Source organism: Cygnus atratus, chromosome 1 (assembly GCF_013377495.2).
Source record: "Cygnus atratus isolate AKBS03 ecotype Queensland, Australia chromosome 1, CAtr_DNAZoo_HiC_assembly, whole genome shotgun sequence".
NCBI lineage: Eukaryota > Metazoa > Chordata > Aves > Anseriformes > Anatidae > Cygnus > Cygnus atratus.
Genome location: NC_066362.1, coordinates 13,006,382 through 13,029,682, shown reverse-complemented (window position 1 = coordinate 13,029,682; position 23,301 = coordinate 13,006,382). Strand labels below are relative to the sequence as shown.

The following is a 23,301-nucleotide window of genomic DNA, read 5'->3' as shown; positions in this document are numbered from 1 at the left end:
AAGAAGGTATCAGCTCCCCCCAGGGCTGCCTTTGTCTAACTTTACAAAGATGTTCAGAAGGTAAATCCCCATTCATTAGGGCAATAGGACAGGAGAATGCTGTACCTCCACCGTCCACCTCTGGTTTCATAGGGAAACATTTTCAGTGTCTGACCAGCATCATTTTGCATCCCAAATGCTCCCCCCAAGGCCAGAGTCTTGCTTCTAAGACCAGGTGCAGTCAGTGAGCATGGCTGAGAGCTGCGTGCCCCATGTGCTTCGTTTGCAAACCACACAGCAAACCACAGTAAAACAAACACACCAGGACCTGCTGCCTCTCATCGCAGAGTAATAACGGGGCTTTTTGCCTCCAGTCTGCACAGATAACTGCTGTGGGTTTTCGTTTGCTAGTATTCCCAGTGCAAGGACAGGATTAAACAGCTGGAGGCAATCTTTGCTGACCCTGCAAATGAGAGCAGAAAGCGAGACTTGGGAGGGACGGACCCATCGCCACCCGAACTGCTAAAGAAGATCGAACAGGTATCATCTCTTCTTACTTCACAATTGCTCGCGCTTTGATTGACATTTAAAAAAGCAAATGTTTTTTATTTCTAAAATAAACATTCTGTAAGAGGAATTAATATATTTATGGCTGGTTAGCAGGAACTGCAGCCCTGTGCCTGCCTCCCAGGAAAAATGGATGTAGGGCATTTTGACTTCCTCCAGCAGAGGCCAGCAGGCTCTGTGCAGCACACCTGGCTTAGTATCACCCTCCCTTAGCTGGTTAATTCCCATCATCGGCACTTCAGCACAGCCCCTCGGGATGCACTTAAGGGAGGGCACAGAAAAGGGGGCAGAGGACAGTAAATGCAAAATGACAAACCGATGAATGAAGCTGCCCAACCTCTGCAATTGGCTCTGAGCTGCCCCGCCACAGCACACGTGCTGTGACATGGAGGCAGTCCTGCTGTCCTCTTACAATCTGCACATACAACTCAGGATAAAACAAACACCCTCGTCGGGGGTTGGCTTTACTGCTTTGGTTCCACTGCAACCGAGGAGCCACAAAATAGCTCGTTCCCTAAATGGCCCCAAGGCCAGGCAAATGGCTGCACGCCTGGCTGCGCAGCACTGCGGGTGCTTCCCCAGGGAGGCTTCAAAATGAAGCGAAGGCTTACGTCCAACATAAAAGCCAGTGTCAGGGCACCTCTTTTATTGCATAAAGGGAGAAAGGTAAAGGGAAGAGCAACCGTTACACGCTTAGTGTTATTTATCCCATTTATAGGGGAAAAACTCCCCCACCCCGTACTTGGTAATTCACATGGAGCTGTATTCCAGGAGCACGTGGAAGCGTGGTGCAATACTCATCTATATCCACCTTTTGAGGCTCACTTGGTAATGATTTAGCACAAACACACCTTGTTATCCCCTGAATTGCCTGAACATTTTGCTTTACTTCCACACAGTGTTTAGCAGAGGAGGAACCTCTGCATAGCCAAGGACGCTGGAACACAGCCTCTTGCACCAACCCCACGCATCACAAAGTTGGCCTTCTTGAACTTGTGAGATAGATTTAAATGCTCTCTTTCAATTTACTCATGTTTTTAAAGTCCTTTTAGTTGCACATGATTTTTTTTAGGCTTTGGAGCTCACATTTTATTATATTTTTTTTTAGCAGCAGGGGTGAAAAATTATTTCAAGCAAGAGCTGAAGCTTTTCTCTTTATGACATAACTCAAGGAACCAGAAGTTAAAAAAAAATCACTAGAAAAAAATAATCATTGTTCTCAGGAAAATCATGGCAAGGCAGTAATATTGCCAGTGTAAGCCCCAGTCCACCAAAGGGGCCCAGCCAGATATGGGAGATCCGGAAGACTGAGAAGAACAAATTTAATTTTTTTCCTGGTATTTGGTAGAAAGGGTGAAAATTTTGGGAAAATGACTGGCGAAAAACATGGCTGTTCACTGGTATTAGTTCAGGAGCTGTCAACTCTCTCCAACCAACCCCCAAGAACACCTCCTGCTGCACCTTCCCCTGCCGCTTACCCGTGTTGTGTGTATTCCCTCTCGCTGCAGCTAGAGGTAGAGCTGGTACAGAAGGAGGAGAGGCTGCTGGAGACGGATTTTCTCTATGACCACGTTTCCCAGCTAACAGCCAGAATCCGCGCCACAGCAGCAAACGGGCAGCACCACACGCTGCTATTAGCAACAAGGGTAAGAAGGGGATTGCATGCTCTGCTTGCTGGCCTACATGAAACAAAATATCTGGGCAAGAGGTAAGATGACTTGCTTGCAAATTACCAAACTAGTGGCTGGAATTATTGATAGGCAAATCCTACGTTAGTCGTAAAAAATTAGACATTTGGTAATAACAGTAATGGGGGCCTAGCAACAGCATTGGGGAATGTTTCTTTTAGAAAGAAAGTTGCATCATAAATAGATGTTGCACCAAAATATATTAGTTATTTCTCAGGTTGAATGCTTGCAAACTTGGAAGAATCCTCCTCTTCAATGTTTACTTAACTGTCTTTCCATAACAGACACATTGGCAGTGAACAAAAAAAAAGGGAAAAGCCAGGTAAGTCCCACATTGCCTCCAACACAAAAAAGATAAATGTGGTAACTGGATCACAGTTTTTGTTACCTAAATAAGGAGGACCACATGGGAAAGAATTACAATTTTCAGTGCAGTTACTTTCACATAGTGATAGCTATTTCCTTTTAGTTGCCTGTAGCGTTATTTGGGAAGAGCAAAAATCCTCTCACTCCACCTCCTTAACAAAAAATAGAGCAGAGCTCAATGAAAAAGTGGTGTAATTAATGTAAAACAAGGTTGACTTTTTTTTTCTTAGTTATTAGGTTTGGCACTGGGAGAGGCTTAAACCAAAACACATCTTTAGAGCAAATCTTTCATTTTCTACAGAAAGGGAAATAACATGGCTGATATTTGTCTTTGTGAAATTATGGCCACTGGCTAATAAATTACTGCAAAAATGGCAGTGTGACAAAAGTTTAGTTGCTCTGGCCCTCCCAATACTCTACCAGTCACTTTAAGAAGAATATTCTGAGGGTTTTTTTTGTTCTTTTTATTTCGTTTTGTGCTTTTTTTTTTTTTTTTTTTAATTTAAACTCACCTCCAGTCCGAATCAAGGATTCCCATCTCGTTCCTTTTCTGTCCATTGCTCTGCTAAGGATAACTTAACAACCCACAGCACAGCTGTGTCCACATTATCACTGAATTATCCTGTAGGGATCAGACTTCTTACACCTCTTAATAAAAAGTTAATTGTGCACAAGCTCAATCAGAATCTAGTTTTTTTTTTTTTTTTTATCTGCCTTTGAGGTAAATGGAAGTTCTGGCATTCAGCTGAAAAGGGCAGATTACAATTACAAACACGCTTTCTCGTAACTTATACTGGAGTAAATGGGACTTTTTATGGTGCAGGTTTCTATGGCTCAGGGTGTACACAGGAAACAAACACATACTGTTTCACTAAGTTCTCTTTAAGTATAGAACTGGGGTTTTTTGGAAACAGAGTCAAGTTTGACTTGTTTTCATGTACCTTATACTTACTGAAGTGTCACATCCAGTAAGTGTCTAAGGGGAAGACCTAAAATATAATTGTCACTTATTCCAGATTAGTGAATTACAGAAGAAGATTAAAGACAGAACCCAGAAGATGATGGCTCTTGTTGCAGAGTTATCCATGAAGCAAGCACTTGCCATTAAACTCCAGCAGGAAATGAGAGACAAAGAACAATTTTTGATGACTGTTTCAGCAAGGATAGATCAAGGCCTTCCTCCTCCTAAAGAGACAGAAATTGAATGGTTGAAGATTTTACGCAATGAGAAGGTGTATAAAGAAGCAGCTGAAGCCAGAGCTAGAGTAAGTTTTTGCTCTGTTACAGCCAGATCTTCAGCTTCTCCTCTTTCACTGCTCTAGCTCGTCTTTCTGATAGAGCTGTCTGTGTTAACTCCCTACATAGCTGTGTGCTGACAACCACAGAGCTCCAGGGGCTGGTGCAGATGATGACAGACAGGGGCAACTACAAAAGAAGCACCCTGTGGATTTGTGCAATTACAACTACAGTCTGGCACACCACTTAGAACTGGTCATCAAACCTTAAGGGGAGAATACGTTACACTCAAAGGAAGACCTATCTTCAATTATTAGAGTGATTTATGTGACAATGGTTTGGGACAATGGATAAGATAGCCATCAGTGAAGTACTGCTTTCAACTTGATGTAAAGCCCCAAAAGGTAGGGCTTGAGGTTCAGAACTAAGCTTAGCATCCTCCACATACCAGATGCAGCAAACATCAGAAGTAGCAAGAAATCAGACTGGGCAGCATATCAAATAGTACTTCCAATTCTACCCTGCTGGCTGCAGTTGAGATCTCTTTAGTTTAGACTGCCACCAACAACTGAGATGTGTATAACTGAGGAACCTCCTGCAGGTAGGAAGTGAGCTTTGCTATATGGATCCGTCATTCGATCACTCCAAGGAAATCTGAAAGGAGCACATAGCTGGGAGAGGAATACACAGTGCATACATTTAAAGAACCCAAAGTCACGCAGAATTGCTGCAGTAAAACTGGTTTAGAATAAGAAACCTCTGTCATTAACACTTCTCCTCCTGCTATGACTCAGTTTCCTTTCAGTGCTGTGGATAAAATCTTGCTGCAGTGACAGTTTTCAAGAACAGCTACTGTCAGCATAAATACGGCCTAGGTTTTGAAGCATCAGAACTATCTTGTTCCTGAGATATTTCTACATATTCTACATATGTCTGTCTGCATTTTTGCATATTTTGCATATCTGCAATTTCTGCATATTTCTACATTTTTTTATGTTAATTTAACCTGTCTTCTCAATAATAAAAGCATGACACGTTCAAACTATACATTATTTAATAAAAGGACAAGCTCCCATCTACATGGTCAATAAATCATGCTTGTTTTCAGTGAACAACTAACAGTCACCTGTGTTTCCTAAGGATTAGACTAACAGTATTTCTTTGTTGGGCATTCTGTATTTGAGCTCAGAAGAGTACTGATGGCATTTTTAAAACATGTAAGCACCATGTGAACAAAACGTGTTTCTTTTCCAGCAGGCTGCAGAAGAGGAACAAGCTGCAGTGCCTGGCTGTGTCCACACGACAGCTGAACAGCGCCCAACTGCCTACATCCCGAACGATGAATACAGCCTCCCATTGCCACGGCCCTACGGCGCTCTGGCTCCTTTCAAGCCAAGCGAACCTGGCTCGAACATGAGACACTTCAGAAAACCAATTGTAAAGCCAATTGAAATCTGAAAAGACAGCATCTGGAGCAAGAGAGGCCATTACCAGTGGCTGAATCTCACAAATCAACAGCATTTACACTACACTGAAGTAACGTCCATTAGTGTTTAGCCAAACTCCATACTGCAAACAAAGTAGTACTTAGTGGCAGAAGCATGGCTGAACATTCAGTGATACGAATTCCTTCCTTATGGCTAGGAGGAGCCTGGTATGCCAAATGCAGTGCAGTATTTTAAATGTTAAGAAGAATAACCAATCATCACAATTCACCTGGGGAAAAAAAAGTGTAATTTTATTGCATCTGATTATTTATTACAGCACATTTCATTAAAAAAAAGCTAGAAAATCTTCTCTAGTTATTAATATCACATGAACAAAGTCCCCACATCTTATACAAACACACCAGAGCTTTCTGCAGCCTGGGATTGCTAAAAAAAGAATAATTATATTGAGAAAAATATTCCTTCCCTCCGTGGAGTTACTGAGAAAGCTGTAACATTTCCTCCAGTAATGGCAATGACAAGGGAATGACCACGAAAACCTGCTGAGACAGAAGTGTGTATTGAACCCTTCTGAGAACTGGATCTTTTTATACAACTGGTATTTACAACTATTCCTTATAGTAAAGAGGAAACTACCCAAAGTATCAGAGGACGTTAGTGAAAACCTCCAAAATCTATTGAATTGTCAATGAGTTTCACTAGTTCAATAGTTTGAAGCTTTGATCCAGTTGTTTTTCAATCCAATGCAGACTGCAGAAATCCCACGTGGGAACTGAAGATTTTCTCTGCATACCAAACCACTATTACTACTTGAAATTAATGTCACAGTTCAAAACTAAAACAAAACAACAAAAGAGGCAACCCAAACCTGGTTCAGTTATGTATAAAAAAATTGAAAAAGAGGAGGAAACCTCCATCAGTGCTTTTTGAAGCTGAGGTTTGAACTGTAGCACTAGAAGTTGGAAGGAAAGAATTACATAAAACTCTGTCCAAGCTGCTGTGAAGGCAAGTTTCCGAGGAATTTTTTTCTTGCCCTGTATTGCATTCAATATATTATACACATCTTAAAAAACAACAACAAACCCCGTCACACACATTTTAAGGAGATTACGTTTTGTGCTAATTATAAAAACAAATATTTTAGAATCCAACTCCAGAGGCAGAAGCCCTTACCTGACCACCCCAAGGAATGAATACATTATTATGGATGCATTATATACAAAGACTCATTTCTCCTTTGTTATCCGTACCTATTTTACAAAAATCACACCAGGAAACGCTCTCATTAATCTGAATGAGAAAGAGCGGTCAACTTCTTGTTACTATACAACTGGACTACCTTTTTCAGCATTGTCTTTCTTATCACTGTCTACTAACTATTTTAACATCAATTTCCACAGCATGCTCTGATACCCACTAGTTCCACCTATTTGACCGCTTCAGACCCAAAACCACAGACATATTAGAAACCTGGGTTTGCGTCAGGTGCATTTCTCTAGGATTTATCTAGAAGTCAGTACTCTCAGCCTTAATACATTGGACCAAATGCTGCTTTGAGTAGCTTCTGTCAGTAACGGTGGCTACCCAAACCTGCAGATTATTTGGCAAACAACATGACATTTAAATTAAAAAGAAAGAACAAACAATGGGTCGCACACTTCTGTGTGAAATGCTTCTGAGTCCCGCAGTTAACGTGCTGTTGAAGAAAGCTATTTCAGGAATATTTGAGGCCCAGAAGCATCATAGTGTGTTTCAGCGCTGCTTCCTCCACAAACCTTACGTTAACATGATCTTGTTTTTCATACGGATGCACACCTAGAAGAACACCATAAGAAAGTTAGTATTTGTCAAACTGTGTTCTTGTACACCAAGTCCCGCAGTCTATTAAATATCTTGGCCTACAATAACAAAAGGTAAGTATTAGGTGGAACTGTGGTTTTGTTTACACTAAACAGCTTTCAGTGCAGCTGTCTGGATGCTGACCCATGGCAGAAACTTTCCTGTTAGTGGGATACAAGTACATAATATCCCGTACGGAGGAAAGCTAGACCTTCACTGGAGGCTGCTAGGGATTTCCATACAAGTTCTACACTGGAGATCCGAAACAAGATTTAGGCACAGTGGCAATGTTTGTAGTCCAATGTAGGACATAAAATAGATCAGGGCACATCCTCATATGCATCTACATGGTTTAACTCCTTTTTCCTTCCTAAATGGGATGATATCCATACTAGGGCAATTCTATTTTAGCACTCAGGTCCTTATCATGACTTGAATTTGTTTAGCGGTAAAGGCATGGCCAATAACGCTACACAGCGTAACGCTTCCCTTATGCATCTTGCTTTTTCAGTGGAATTCAAAGTCTTTGGATGCTTAGGTTTCCTTGTATGAAGCATGTGCCCTAACCACTCTGAATCTTATTTCACCAAAAGGAACAGCTTTGAGATGCCTGTTACTTCAGAGCACCTGAGTGATCTGAATGCCCTTTCCTGAGGTGGACGATCTGAGGCTGCCCCTGCTTCCCCTGCTTACTGGCTGAAAAGCAGTGCTTTAGCCACCACACTGTGTACATAACGCACGAGCCTTTCTCCCCATTCGGGCACAGAGTAACACCTCCTACCACTCCGTGCGCCAGTTTGCCAACTGGATTCAACACGTGGAGGATTTGGATGAAAAGATGCGCAGTGATCAAGTGCTCTGACAATTCCCATCGGCAAAAAGAAACCCAAACCTGCATGTCCAGACAGCACTGGAGTTTTACAACCCGGCTATTTCTATATTGTCAAGATATAGCTGAGTGTGAGCAAAGAGTAACACTTACTGGTCTTCCAAGGTACAGAATTAAAGTTACCTTGATTCTCTATCTCTGCCAGCATGCTAGTCAGGTAGTTAAGTGGCAAAAACTCTACAGGGACCGGGAGTCTCTCGGAGATAGGCCTGCTACACTGTAAGTAAGGGAGAACATTTCGGATCAGTTCACACAGTTGCACAGTACCAAGTTTCAGCATTACCTTCAGTGCGATATGGTTGACAGCAAGGTCAGGAATCTCAACGCTGTCAGAGCAAAAAGATAAAGAAAAAAGGGATTATGTGCTCTTACCTGCCTATTCCCTAGCCTCTCAAGCAGAAGTTTCACATATTTCCGTGCAATGAAATTCGCATTTATTGGATGATTCCACAACTGACGGACCTTTTGACCAAGAGCCTAGTAAGCAAAAACCAAAAATTGAAAACATAAAACATTACTGTGGAAACTTAGCGGGGAAAAAGGGAGAAAAAAATCAAGAAATCCAGGCTGTACAACAGACTACTTTGCTTTTAGACACTGATGACAGAAGGTAAGATGTCATCGTTTTTATCCACGGAGCCACCCTTTCATAGCCAGTAGCTAAGAGCTTACAATACGCTCCTAGAATGTGGGAAACAATCAAATCCTTGCTATTCAGTGCCCACTGAGCTACTCAGTAAGTTTCAGTCAATCATTCCGTCCCATTAACTCTGCCCCACTTTGCACGTGTACTTAAGCATCAACTGAGGCTTAAAATGACCATTTATCCTTTACCCCGACTCTGGTTTAGACTCATTCTTCTCCCAAAGAATAGCAAAGACGCCCCGTTTATTAATGCTCTGGTCAGAACAGGGCTTCTCACAGGCTCAGTGGAAGAAAGCTTACAAAAGCAGAATGCCAACAAGGAGATACTAGGAACAGATTTTACATCCCATTATTTAGGGCACTGTCCTGGGAAACGGTAAAATTGATTCACATTCCCAAAGGCAAAAGACATTCTAATTGAAGTCTCTCAAAGCTTCCGATCCTAACCAATAAGCAAGCAAATATGAACGCTGTGAAATTGGCTCCTCCCGCTGTTCTCCCAGTCTAGATCCATTTCTCTCTCACTTTCAGTTGTAATGAAATACAGACCACTGAAAGAGTTCATTTAGGAAATTCTGCAGGGTTTCCATGTTGCTTAAATACTTGCTTCTGAAGTCATCTAGTGAACGTAACCTGAACTCAAAATAGTCCGAGTCACCCCAAAAGTGTCCTTTTGGGCAAACAAACCATTCTCTGCATTTTTTCCCAAAGCTCTAAATAGACACAATAAGGCACTGAGCCTACTGCGTGTAGCTGGCAGTCCACGTTCCCTACAGCACTCAGCACGGTTCAGTGGTGTTCCCCACCCACCAGGCCAGGGGCTGACAGCTCAGAGGCCCCCACATGACCTCAACTCGCTAACCCGGGCCCAAAACAAGAGAGAGGACAAAGCACATGTTGTGGAGCCCTCCTTCCCTACCCCTTCTCAAAACTGCTGCCAAATAAAGAAGCCCTTGTTAGGGGAAAACTGAAGCAGCACTTCTGGCCATTTGAACCATACGTAAGAGTCCATAACGGACAAACAATAAGCAGCTTATGTTGAGAAAAGCCTGTTCTACAGAAAGGCACTCCCAGAGGGGAATCCCTGGTTTTTCTCTGCTCACAGATGTTGCACTTCCTCTGCAGTACTGCGTTGTGCACTAACAGCAGAAGGGGAAAAGAGGGAGGCCATCTCCTCTTCTGGTGTAACTTTCAAAGAAGCACCAACAGCAAGTTCCAGCATGTGCCCAAACAAGTCACATGCTGCATGGGTGAGGCTGAGGGATTTCACAGAGGGGGAAATCTTGTAATTTAATCATTGCAGGGTTGTGGTGGGATCAGATTTAACAGCTTTTACTGTACCAAATTTTAAACGTATTTGATAAAATGAATAAACCAAATACAGATGAAGAGGTCACAAGTGAGAAAACATTTGTGGATACTAAAAAAAAAAAATTAAAAATCCAGAACCCCCCTCTAAACCCCATAAAACTCTTATTGCTTTATGCAGATGAGCACTCAAGCAGAACAGCACCCGTCTTGTCAATTTCATTCTCGCAGGGTCACTGCAAAACACTACAGACAGATCTATAATTTAAGTTGTCATGGTACCCTACAAGTTATGAGCAGCAGATGGAGAAACTTTGGAGGTTTGGGTTATTTCTATGCCCTGCTTGAATGGCAGTTAAGTCTTTTGTTGGCTTGATCCTATGCACAGGGAGCAAGTTTGTACCACTCCCAAATTCCAAGAAATAACATCCAAAGGTACCTCAGGAAGCCTCGTCACAATACTGAACTTCAGCTTTTCATTCTTCTCAGTGTCATCCAGATCTACAAGCAAAAGGAAAAATACCAACCCCTTCAGTGGCAAACACACAACTAAAACTTTCAACTTCCACTGAAGACATTCTGAAGAAGTATCTCCATAATGAAACGAAAATTTTCGTTTTACACGAGGGTTAGTAGGAGAGTTATTTACATTGATTCAGTTTATAGAAACGCTTTTCTGTGTATTTGTATATAACTTCATTTTAGGTAGTAATTTGTACAGTAATTCAAACATGTTTTCACTAAGTAGATCTGCCCACGTTTTTAATATTAACTTATCAAAACCAAGCATAGACTAATACAAACATCGTGTCCTTTCTCTTAACACAGGAGAAGCAGTACATCACAAGAGAACATGGCTGCAGCTGTGATGAAATGCATTACTGCTGTAGAGTCCTATCACAGCGCTCCTGTAGCTCAGGAAACATGCTACAGTTCTCTCTTCCTTCCTTCTTACCTAGACAAGTTGATTAATGTGTGTAATCCTAACTGTGCCTACAGCTGCTAATTTGTCCCACTCCCCATTTTGTTCCAAAGCCTCAGACCTCGATCATTCCCAGTGCACGTATCCTAGTTCCTTCCCTAAGCCGCCTCTGTGGAAACAGGCTGCTCAGCTCCTGCTGAGAGGAAAAGGCACAAACAGCACAGGATCCACTCCTGATGACTACACAGGTTCAGACAGAACTGGTTTTAACTCCTGCCCTTAGGTAACATAACGATACATTTAGAATACATCATATTTGGAGTACACAAACTCATGATTTACTAAAAATACTGGGATGCTGGGTCAGGTAAGTTTTTGTTTGCTTATTTTGAATTTTTACTTCCCAGCACAGAGTTTCTACCTATTTGTTAATCCCAGTACTAAGACTACCTTGTTCCAAACTTAATTAAAACAAAAGCTGACACCGGTGAGCAGACTAACATCCTTACATGTAGGTGTACATTTTTATAGATAATCACAGAACCTCCCCCCAATTCCAGTGTGATCATTAGCATTCACTTTTCTAAAAAGTCCCAATGATGAAAAATGGAAAGCTCAAATTCTCCGCAAATAGATATTTTGTCTACTTCACTAAAGCTCAATTGTACAGTATGAGCCCGAATTTTCTCCTCTCAGCTGAGCAACACCATCAGTTACACCTCGACTGTAACAGCATGCTGGCAGAAGAGCCGAGTCCCCTGGGCAGTATGTCCTGTGCCTGAGTCTGAATGGCCACAAGGACATCGCTCCCCATCAGAAACTCACCGTACCTTTCAGCAGTTTCCTGACACACGTTTCTGTCAAATGCAAAACTCCATTGTCGATATAGTGTAAGAGAGTGTGAAGAGGGAGACATCGAACACCAAGCCCCAAGTGCAGTGTGTGAAAACCTATGAAAGAAAGAGACAAACTCATTTGGAACTTTTGAAAAAGAAAACTTTGTACTAGTGACTAGCATTACTCTAGCTAAAGCCAACACTCCCCTAAATTCTAACCATTTGGAGTTAGTGAGGAAATCAGTTAATCAAAAGTCACGTAGGCATCCTCTAAGTCCTCTCAACAACAACCCTGTCAGGAAGAAGAAAGCTGAGGGGACTGAAAACAGCCATTTCAGACACTAAGTATCTCCGAGCTGTTGGCTTATATCCAAATTGTGCCACTAATTTGTCTTTTATCTCCTTTCCTCCTGGTTAATCAAAATCTGAGGCTTCACCACGCTCTGTATGTGGCTGCCACCCACACATTTCCACAGGCCATGTTAAGACTTGAGTTTCCCGCTGAGTATCAGCCAGATGATGGTCTTGCACCGCAGGACACCATCACATGGCAGCATTTGCCCCTACACGGTCTAAGTTTGAGGTACACCAAAACCAGCTTCACAGATTGAAGACATATCAAAAGATGCAAACTAGAAAAAGGTTCAAACAGAAGCAGAAAGCAGAAACAGATGGTAGGGTATTTTTTTCTGATCCAATTCAGAACACCCTCCTATCAGTTTCTGCCTTTCTGTAGTTACAGCTAGGCCTTGGTCCTCCAGCTAACAACATGACGGCAAGCTCAATCGTTCTATAAGAGCCATTAGAAGAATTAATCCTTTTAATCCTTAAAAGGATTAAAATCCAGTCTAATTCTAGAGCGTGGCTGTAAATTCCCTGTCTGCGTTGGCAAATTCAGCCACAGAAAACCTAAATATTCAGTGTTAACAAGTCTTTCCCTAACAAAAATAAACGAGTGCTTTGAAAAGACTCTAAGTGATCAGGAGGAGCTCTAGGAAACTGAAGTCTACAGTCAAGATCAACTCCTCCAGCAAGGCAGGATAAAATTGAATAATAGCAGAGCAACAGCGTAAGGAAAAAACACCCTGGTTTTGCTCCAGGATAGGATTTTCCCTTGTAGCTCTTGACACTTAAGTCCAGTTATCCTAAAATAAATACATAAATAAGTCACAGTGAAAGAAGCCTAAATCTTAGTTCTAAGCTAGGGCTGTGCCCAAGCGCTCCACTGGAAGCTGAAAATGGAGAACTACGCCTCTGATGTTTTGTCTCTGTTTGTAGTAACTATCCGGTTTTGTTTCGTTTCACTTGCACCAAGTTATGTGTAACTGTCTTGAATAGATTTTAATACTGTCAAAGCAAACCTGGCACACATACAACTAGAGCTCTCCTGGGAGGAATTCATAGCACGGCTTGCCTCACACAGGGGCTAAATCAGCAAAACACAGGACTTACCAGGTGGTAAAGGCATGCACATGCCATTTGTGGCTTCTAGAATTCGACTCATGATGTGGAACACAGCAAACTCTGCTGCACTTCCTCTCTCGTCACTATTTAACAAAATAGCAAGATATTAGGAACCTGAAATACCCCCACTCTCCTGGTAACACGGTCAATCTGTTGTGCTGCACGTGAACTGAATTTATGCATTAGCAGTTAACCACCATGGGATGCCATCTTGCTTCCTTTGGCATCTGTCACCTAACAGAAGTAGATTTTCGTCCAAGTGTTGAGAGACAAAGTCTCCGTGATGCCCCCTTTCTCCTTCTCCCATTACTGAGTATCTGCAAGTCTCTCAGCAGTACCTGGTATCAACAGCAGCAGGTGAAGTATTTTGAGCGCTGGTGTAAGCGACCTGGCTTTCATACATGCTCAACGCCCACACCCCAGCTGGAGAGCTCTGAATTCAGCAGCTTTGAGCTCCAGCCATAAAACTGCCTGTACGATTAATATTCGAGTTGACTTCGATAAGACCAACAGGATCATTAAAAGAATAAATGACAGTGCTTACTGTGACCGTCAGTATGACTGACTGTTCAGGCAAGTACTGCTGAAGACCAAAATTATTATGCCCGTATTTCAAAAGGCAAGCTGAAAACTTTTAAGAAACGACTTGCTCACAAGCAGAAGATGTAGGAATGAAGCCGATATCTCTTCCAAACTTCTTTCATTATTCGATGCACCAGATTCAGCTAAAACAAAAAAGATTGAACATTTCTAGGAGACTGTGTACAGGAGGTCCTTAGCCTTTATTTATTTCACACACCACTTTAGATTATAAACTTATCACTGCACTCCTCCCACTAAAATTTCAGCATTTATCTTTTTTTGTTGTTGTTGTTCCTCAGGGCTTAAAATGGTCAATTGATTAAAATTTGAACGGTAACTGGATTGCCCTATTCCAGAAGTTTAAAGTGCTCCCAACTCATCCAAGCATTATGCAAGACACACAGCACCCCGACACATCGTGCTTCTCAGCGATCAACTGATCTCACACTCTTGCATACAATTCTCAAAAATCTGTTTGCCCTGAAAGCAAAAGCTGCGTGTCCAAGTGACTGTGCATTTGGCAAGGAAAGGTCCCCAGGGCCCAGACAAAATTGGATCATGCTGGAGACAGTGGAATATTTGAAAAAAGAAGTCTACAGGAGAAATCATAAATCTAGCCCTGGCAAGGAGGAAAGATGAGACAAGCAAACGCCTCCCTGCCTCTGAGTCTCTACTGAGTTTTCTTCTTGTCTACAGTGAATTAAAATAATCTCTTGGCCCACACTGTTGCTTCCTTTTGCTCCCTTTTGCTCCCAGGCTGTCCTCCAAAACACTATCAGCACACAAAAGCCACAAACCCTGTTCTCACTTGGGCTTTCAAAGCTTTTGCAGCTGTAAGAGAGAAACCATGCACGAAAAGGTTGAAATAACTTCCTCTAGCCAGCCCCTTACTGCTGTCATGTGTAACCACTTCCATATCTCAGTTACAGAACGGAGACGCTTCCTCTATGCCTTTTATCTCTGGGCCTCAAAGTGTCCTAACTAATCAATCCCAGGAAACTCTCAGGAAGCAAGCCCGATCCCTGTTTTGCAAGACAGGTGTCCCAAGAAGAAATAAGCCCCCCTCTCTCCCCAGGGTGGCCAGAATCCAGGAATCCTCTCTCTCACTCTTTTTAATCCCCGTAGACTCCACCCACCCTAACCTCTAACTTGTCCCAGCTCTGACCAAGAGGGTAAAGCAGACGCAGAAGACAAGTTCTTATGGAAGGGTCAGACCTGGAATACCGGTCACTAACGCTGAGTGCTCTCCTCTGCACGGCTGGCCAGAAAACTCTTCACACCTTTTCCCTCCACCCTTCACAACCTCCTCCAGCCTTGCAGAGCAGATGCTGAGGCAGCTACCTGACTCAGAATAACCACCTAAGCATTTCCATGCTCCTACTTCTGAATGCCACGGAAAGCTCCCATTTAATGTCCCTGCAGAAGGGCAGCTTTTCTCCACTCGTTTTGCAGGAAACGAGTGATTTCCAGTTTTCAGAGAAGGGTCACAAGAACCACACCTGCTGCCAAATGGCTTTCACCTCTGGCCAGCACAGGGTGCAGTTACGGCCTCTGCATGGGGAGTTACAGCTGGAGCTGAAGATCAGTGTCAAGGTGACGGGAAGCTTCTTAAACCCCATAGTCACCTGTCATTATTTATGTAACAAAACCATTTTCACAGGGATGATACTCCGGAATCAGTATTCTTTGCTTAAGAATACAGTCAACTACATGGCTTTTGCAGGGTATATAAGAAAGCAACTTCTTAAGCCATCGTCAGCTTAACTATTACGACGCACTTAAATACTGGCATGCTTGTGACATGACACCATCAGCACAACTCGCTCTGATCAGCCGCAATGGACATCAGAGAAAACACAGGGAGAGAAGTCATCTCCCAAACAGCTTTCAGCATGCAACCCACAGGACGACATGCATGAGAAAGGCAGAGTTATCTTTTTTACAGGGGGAGCACGGGCAGCTTCCTGCCCAAGGCTAGCAGCGTGTCTCTGGTGGAACCAAATGAAAAGCTAGACCAGTGCCTTCACAGCAAAACCACCTTCCATTTCCTAACAATAAGGTACAACAGGAGGTTTTTTCTTCCAGTTGAGGACCTGAATCCGTTTCCCTCGGAGCACTCAGAACTAGCAAGAGAAAACACGATCAACAGCAAGGCAGGGCCTAAGCTGCCATGTGCAAAGTACCTTGCTGTCTCGAAATGTACATTTTCATGCAAAGGTGCTGAGTAAACTGAAGTTTCACTAAGGTCATTTGGAACCAGAAGTCCTCAACTCCTATGGCTGTTTCTAAAGAAAAGAGACACAGAAGCAACCAAAGAAAAGCACCAGGAGCAAAGGAGAAAACGGAGTAAGTCCTGCAGTTTTCAGTCACCCTTCTTCAGAGAAAACTCAAATCCAAGTGGTGTATTTTTTCTATTCCTCTGCAGTTGAGAACACACCTGATGTCTGTGGCTAGTTATCTACCAAAAAGGTGCAGCCACCACAGTGACTTTCAGAGAAACTTCAAGTTTACTCTGATCTGTCTTTTCCCTGTGCCAACAGGCTGCCTGTTGTCTCTGTCTCCTCTTCCACTCACTGCTGGGGCAGCAGATGGCGAGCTGCTTCTGTCATTTCTCCCTTTCCCTGACTCACTGAAATGGGAAGAGTAAAAGAAACAGAGTTACTAAGATAAAGCGACCATAGGGGAGAGGGAGGTGGGACAGAATATGCACATACACATACTAGAGGCTAGGTGGCATATGAACTGGTAACCAGGTATTTTCAGGCTCTGTAGAAAGGGAATTAGCACCGAGGCAGTTCATTAACATTACCTCCCAGTACTCTGCATACTGCTACGCACAGTTCTCTGATAGCAACCAACCACTACTATGCTGTTTTAAGATAAACTGTTAATGCTCCCATGGCTTGGCTGCTCTAACGTAAAACCTCAATTGATTTGTACAATGACTACGTCCCACAACACCCTATTACTCCATTACTCCATTGCTTCTGAATGTAATAAAACATCACAATGTTTTGAGAAAACAGATAGACAAGCAAAATATTTTTCAAGCCTCTTCCTGTTCCATTAGCTTCTTTAGCTCAGCTACACATTGCTGATGTGCTACAGAAAACTGTTGGAAGAATCAAAACAATTTCCCCAAAGAACTTCCAAAGATTTGGGATATAGAACAGTTTAGGATGTGAGAGTTTCTAGCTGGGATGAGGGGAGACCCAAGTCTAACAATAAAATGGTTTCTAAAGATTTCCAAACAGCACCTAGCAACATGTGCCAGCCAAAGAGCTGAAGTAATTTTTAGAGACTTATGATCTTTGTTTATAGCACCTTTTCCAAGAATAATAAGTCTGTAAACGGAGTTGAGAGAATTCTTGTTTTTAGTGAAGTTTAAAAGAAAAAACTGTATTAATCCTAAAGTTTTACTCATGGTGGGGGTGGGAAGGGCTGAGATTTGTTTTGACTGCAAGATTCAGCCTACGATAATTTTGTCTTGCAGATCAAGGCTGCCGAGGTGTTCTAGTATTTTTTTTTTAATCTTAGTTTATATTAGGAATGAACAAATGATAACTAGAAAACGTATGAAAGCAAAACAAACACTCCAGTTCTGCTTCTTTCAGTACTGTTATCAGCTACGAAGCTTTGGTTCACTCTGTACTGTTCCTACTTAAGTCAGCCACTAGTTTTTCTTTCCTTCCTATAAAGACAGGGAAACAGTCTGGTGATTAACAGTGAAACTATCTGTCAAGCTACAGAAGGAGGCCTGAATATAGAAGTCAGTAACCCCAGCAGAAGTTGCAGTGGCTCACAGAACTCTGTAACATCAACAGCACAACTGATTTGCAGGAGACTTGAGAAAACATGCAGACACCGGTAGCCTCAGGAAAGCTTCCTGAGATTTCTGTATGTAGGAAATAGCATTGCAGGGAGATTCTGGAACCCAAGAGCTGCATGGACCAAGTTCTACTGAATCTGGTGACAAGGCTAGCAAAAAGACAAAGAACATGACTTACTAGCTGCTATGCGAGCTCTTGTGCTCTCTGCATTTAAAGGATTTGATGTTGAGACAGACAAAACCAGGTGTAATAATTCCTATGGACAACAGGTTTTTTTATGCTTCTTTTAAGATGATCAAAGACAGAAAAGGAAGAATTTGGAAGGAAAGATTTCGCTGTAATTCATATGGATTCAGGCAAAAGTCTGTCTTCTGTTACACTCACAAAAAGCCTATTAAAGTCCATTTGTAGGAGTAGTGATGATTTACTCTCATGCTATATTTATTGGACTGAAATTGTTTTTCTCAGTTCCTATTCCGCCTGCTGGCGCTTGCATTATTCAAAGCACGCAGCAATGTATTCCACAGGAACCAAAGGCCATTCTTTCAACTTTCTGGATGAGTTCAGATTTTAACTCTGGGAGTAGATCATATTTCTACAAGCTGTAAACAAAACTGTTTCTTCACTATTCTGAGCGCCCAATACAACTCTCTTTAATATTACTTAAGTATTATTCGCTTTATCAATACGGACATTAAGCAGAAAAATATGATTCAACAGCTTAAACAAGAACTTCCTCCCACCAAAAATACACTAGGTACACACAGCACATATCCAGCCCTCCCTTCATCCCCAGTAATACACGCTTGCTCACAACGGCAACTGTGAAATCGAACTAACCAGGTTTGCAACATAATCCAGAACTATTTGGTCAATCTTCTTTTTTCCTACATACTGTAGATGTCTCATGAGGTGATCCTTTAGCTGAGCAACCATCTAGAAAAAAAAGCCAACAGTTCAGTGTCCTTGTGGTCTCTTCAAAAGGATGCAAAAGCCCCACAACATGCAGGGCCTGATCAACAGGCTTTAGTACAACTTTCTCCCCATTACAAAATTCCAGTTCAGACTGAGACCCCAAGCTACCACACAAGCTTGCCAAAGTCAACAGCAGATCTGAATATTCAAAATGGTTACTTGGCATAAATTCAGCAAAAAGAGTGCTACGTTATACTGTCAAGAATGTTGAAGAGAAAAGTCTTACAAGTCTTAAATCTCTCTGGGTCAAACCAAGTGAGAATGGGGGTGAAGGAAGGATTTTAACACAAACACTGATTTTTGAAACTATAAGTAGTTATTACATCAAATAAACCTGAAGGTTTTTATAACACAGAAAGCTAGCACAAGTCCAATTTGTGCTAGTAGCCAAGAACCTGAGAATCTGAGTAATGGCAACTTCAGGTAAATATTCATTGTCATGTTTTTAAAATCAGATGCTCGTTATCATACAGGCCATACCACTACCTATACCTTCTCCTTTCTGAAATATTCTCTGACCTCATGTAGCTTGTTTACTATTAGGCCCATCCTGGTCCTTTGCCAAGAAGAGGCCAGGCTCAGAGAAAAGCTGATGCAAATAAAATCTCTGGTTTTAGTAGTTTATAAAATGATTAGTCTCCGTGTGTCAAGACATGGCAGAAATATAGGTGGTAGGAAAGCACACACAAAGGACAGCGGTGATCTGCTTTTTTGGATCTGTCTGAATAATCTTGAGGAAAAAAATATAAAGAAATTTCAGAGGACGTGAGGCAGCACTTGGAAACAAGACAGCATGACTGCAAAGAGTGAGAACTTGCCTTAGATTTGGACAGACAGGACAGTGTTGATACACTCTTCACAGAGGCAGTGCTGAGACCTTCCAATGCAAGCTGAAGAGTTTTATTTGGATCTAACATCAAGAGAACGAGAGATAAGAGAAGATGTGTATTTAGATTGAGGAAGGACAGGTAGGGATTTAAGATAGGATTTACTACCCAGAAGCATAAGGATGGTAGATCCTTAGGAGAGATCCTCAGGGGAGAAAAAAGCAAAAGAAGAAGCGGCCTCAGAATGGCCGCAGCAGTCCTAGCAGGAAGGTAGTGTCATGGTTTTGGCTGGGAGAGAGTTAACTTGTAGATGGAGATGTGGGCTCTGATCGGGGTGGACTTGACCATGGACACTACTGCACAGATTATCCATGGATGCGAAACATGCACTGCAATCAAGCCAAGCGGTTAAAGCCTCTTGGCCAAAAGGATACTCCGGACTGCTGCATGTAGTTCTTTATGACAGGTTGCAGAAATTGCTGAAGGAGAAAGCGAGCGAGTGGCTGTGTTGTGTTTAGCTGCCTGCTTCATTAAACCACAACAAGTAGAAGGAAAAGGAGACAGTAAAAAGATGTTAAATTGAGAAGCAAAAAAATCTGTCATCCTTTTGAGGGAAACTGCAAGTGGGGAATTCACTCAAATGTACTTTAAGGATGTAAAGTAGCCCCAAAATAGCTGACAGATGAAGTTCAAGGAGAACTGAGTAAACTTCTAGCTAAAGAAAATTTGTATTGGGGAAAATCTCTTTGAGAAATCAACTTTCCATTGTTGTTTTTCCCCCATGCTTTATGATATCATGACCTATTAAGATGATATTGAGACATCATGACCATGAATTCCAGAACTAGGAAATACCAAATGTGTCCCACAGCTACTCTTAGTGAGCACCAAGCCCTGGAACTGACAATCTTACTCTTTACATTTGTTGAGGTTGTGCGTCCCCTAGTGCACACTGTAACAAAAGCACGTACCAGTCCCATTAGTAACTGCTGCTGCTGATCATCTTCTTGAAAGAGAGGTACTAGCCTTTCCTCTGAAATAAACAGAACAAGAGTCATTCGGGGACATTAAACTATAAAAACATCACAAAATTTCAACCAACTTCAAAAGCACTGAGAAACATGCATAAACAAACAGAGGCTGTGGTTCTATCTACTCGCCTACAGAACTGAGTGGCAGAATCAAGGACTGCGTAAGAGAGAACTGAGGAAAGGAAAATAACTCTTTACCTACCATCCTTGCCTCAAGTGCTCAACATCGAGCACAGAGGAACGCAAGCCTGTCACATAGTTTTACACTTCATTGCATTACTCTTTTCTTTGTTGCTTAAGGGAGAGATATCATATTGTGGTGATTTGGTAAAGGAAAAAGGCTTGGAAAACCTCCTGGTAATGCAAGTGCAAATGCATACACTGTTTAGATCTTGTCATTTACAAACAAAAGCCAAAACAGCTGCACAGTTTTTCTAAGGAGATGGACAGACACAAAGTAGATACACCAGAGTCACTTTGCAATTCCCTGGTTTTCTCCCATGGTCTGGCTGCTTGTGTTCCGAGCCTTGCAGACCGCTGAGTAAAGGAACACAATTCTCCAACTACATGGAAGGAGCCTATAGTATCTACTGAAACTTAATACCCTCTATTTCCTAATCAGTGCTTCTTGTCTACTAAGAGCAAAGGAAGAAAAACTTGTATTTCATCGCATACCACAAAATCAAGTCAGTATTGTACAAAGCAGCTACATTTTTACAAATTACTTTCCAACCATCTCTGCTCACCTCGAAACATATTTACTTCATCACTTAGCAGCACAAAAAAAAAACCTTTTGTTGCTTGATTTTTAAAGGACGTGAAGGAAGATCTACGGGATAGACACACTACATTGATGTTTGTTACTTGCCAGCAGCTACCTATAAATTCTATAAGAACAGTTGCATCTTTGTCAATAAGGATCTTTGGAAAACATGCCAGTAGTTTGAACCCGAGGCTACCAGAGTTGATAGAAGGTCCTAAAAATCAGAGCCCACTGCAAAAACCAGCAGTGGTATGAATGACCTGTGTTAGGGGCTGGAAATGAACACGCTGAAAGTTCTTTGCAACAATTTGCACCCAAAAGTGTGATCAACACTCAGATCAGCATCATTTCATAGCACACAGTGGCAGGGGACATAGAAAGACAGTGATGTGAGAACAACAAAAACATAATTTGCTTAAACAAATTCAGTTTTACTTATTTGTGTGAGGAACTGAACATCACTTAAGATCTCAGGTGTTCCTGACCTAGGGAAATTCATTACATGCCTGCATTCTCCACACTGATTTTCACCAGTCATAATTTCCTGCTGTACACAAGTTCTGTTTTGCAAAGGCAGCTTTAAGTGGGCAAGACAACAGTAATATCCTGCTCCACAAGAAAGATCCCGGAGAAGAAATCCTCAGGCAGACAAACATTTACTGCTTATGTTACGCTAGATCCACTGTGAAGGAGGAACTTTATTTTCAAAGGTTTCCTTGTCAGTATAAAACCCCATCACTACTATCAAGTTTTCCTCTAAATTAAAAACTCATCTTAATGCCTCAAACTTTTCAATGCTGGAAACGCACACAGCAATTTATTTTTCAGCCATCAACAGCTAGATTGAAATGTTCTAACCAACCTTACAGCTGAGGCCTACATCAACAAAAGTTTTACTTACCAGAGTCCCAAGTGTCCAGATGAGAAAGCACCCTGTGGTTTGAAACAAAAATCAGCTTGTTTCGTAACCATTAGTCTAAAGGGTTTCGTAAGGACATTAAAAAGATGAAACAACCCTTTGGTCTTTCAAAGGCAGCTAAAGAAATCCAAAAAGCGTACATGTGACAATATTTAGTAAAGATTAGGATAAAGAGAACTGTATGTCTGGTTTGCACAAGAATAACTTATGTTTACCATAAATTACCTAGCTCTACAGGCCTGGATATTTCACATCATGCTGTAGTGATTACAAGGATTGCCGTAACTGATTTTCAGCCAGATACTCTTCTTTAGAGCAAGACATCCAATTATTTACCTGACTGGTTATTTAAACAATCCTTTAAATCATTTAAATCCTTCAACATTCTTGAACAAAGTAAGAAAGGGTAAATATAATAGAAAATGGTACCTACTTTTTGGCGTTTTCAAAAATATTCCTCAAATATGTTGTGGTTCTTCTCTCTTCTTTCTGCTTTATGAAGAAATAAAAATCCCAAAATGAATAAAACAAATAATGTTTCCAGATAAAACACACATGAGAACTGAAATTGGCTTTCACTTTGAATTGAAATAATGCTCAGTGAGGCTTCAAACGACCTCCCAACTCCCCACGCCCGCAGACACAAACATCTAGCCTATGTGACAATACAGGTACATGCAAACTCTGTTTATGTTTAGTTTCTCACATTATTTGCAAAGAGTAAGACTTACAGGCAATCACCTCATAAATAAATGATTGCAAGTCTTTGCACTTCTCATAATCTGATTCCCGTTTCTTTTTCCCAATAACAAAAAACCTAACCCTTCCATGTTTGGCTTTAAAACATCCACTTCAGTGGCAGCTCTGGAGACTATTTCAGGGCACATGTATTTACCTCTTCTGAAAGGGTTCGCCATTCCCTCCTGAGCACATTACTGTGGTAGTGCAAATGTGGCTCTGCATACTTCACACTCTCCAAGTTTGAGTTGAGTTTCTCCCAGAAGCCTTTAGAGTTTTGGAACTGCAAAGCATTGCAGGGTAAACGTGAATACAGGCTGCATCGTTATAGAAATATCTATCCCATTAAGGAATTTGAAAGAACCGTGACAAATGTAGCTTCATAGTAATCAAAGTGAAAAAAGAAAAAAAATCAGCTCCACCATTTTTTTCCCAATAGTTTTATTTCC

The 23,301-nt window shown here is 41.7% G+C and overlaps 2 protein-coding genes across 5 annotated transcripts in view; one reads left to right on the top strand and one right to left on the bottom strand.

Moving 5' to 3' along the window:
* CCDC146 (coiled-coil domain containing 146) overlaps positions 1-5,294 on the top strand; it is a 78,123-nt gene extending 72,829 nt beyond the window's left edge. Inside the window, exons 16-19 of the mRNA XM_035549309.2 lie at positions 391-519; positions 2,055-2,192; positions 3,617-3,865; positions 5,091-5,294. Coding sequence (XP_035405202.2) covers positions 391-519; positions 2,055-2,192; positions 3,617-3,865; positions 5,091-5,294 — 720 coding nt within the window. The remainder of the gene's footprint in view (positions 1-390; positions 520-2,054; positions 2,193-3,616; positions 3,866-5,090) is intronic.
* Positions 4,769-23,301, bottom strand: part of GSAP (gamma-secretase activating protein) — a 49,075-nt gene continuing 30,542 nt past the window's right edge. The window contains exons 20-31 of one of the 4 annotated variants that reach the window (XM_035549553.2): positions 23,010-23,135; positions 22,548-22,606; positions 22,097-22,128; positions 20,373-20,434; positions 18,440-18,535; positions 13,842-13,912; positions 13,176-13,270; positions 11,718-11,837; positions 10,405-10,466; positions 8,385-8,489; positions 8,136-8,229; positions 4,769-7,099 (exon numbers count right to left, since the gene is read on the bottom strand). In XM_035549553.2, the coding sequence (XP_035405446.1) occupies positions 6,999-7,099; positions 8,136-8,229; positions 8,385-8,489; positions 10,405-10,466; positions 11,718-11,837; positions 13,176-13,270; positions 13,842-13,912; positions 18,440-18,535; positions 20,373-20,434; positions 22,097-22,128; positions 22,548-22,606; positions 23,010-23,135 (1,023 nt within the window). In that variant the 3' untranslated portion in view covers positions 4,769-6,998. The remainder of the gene's footprint in view (positions 7,100-8,135; positions 8,230-8,384; positions 8,490-10,404; positions 10,467-11,717; positions 11,838-13,175; positions 13,271-13,841; positions 13,913-18,439; positions 18,536-20,372; positions 20,435-22,096; positions 22,129-22,547; positions 22,607-23,009; positions 23,136-23,301) is intronic. The other 3 variants (XM_035549554.2, XM_050708136.1, XM_050708137.1) reach the window with 3 other exon arrangements.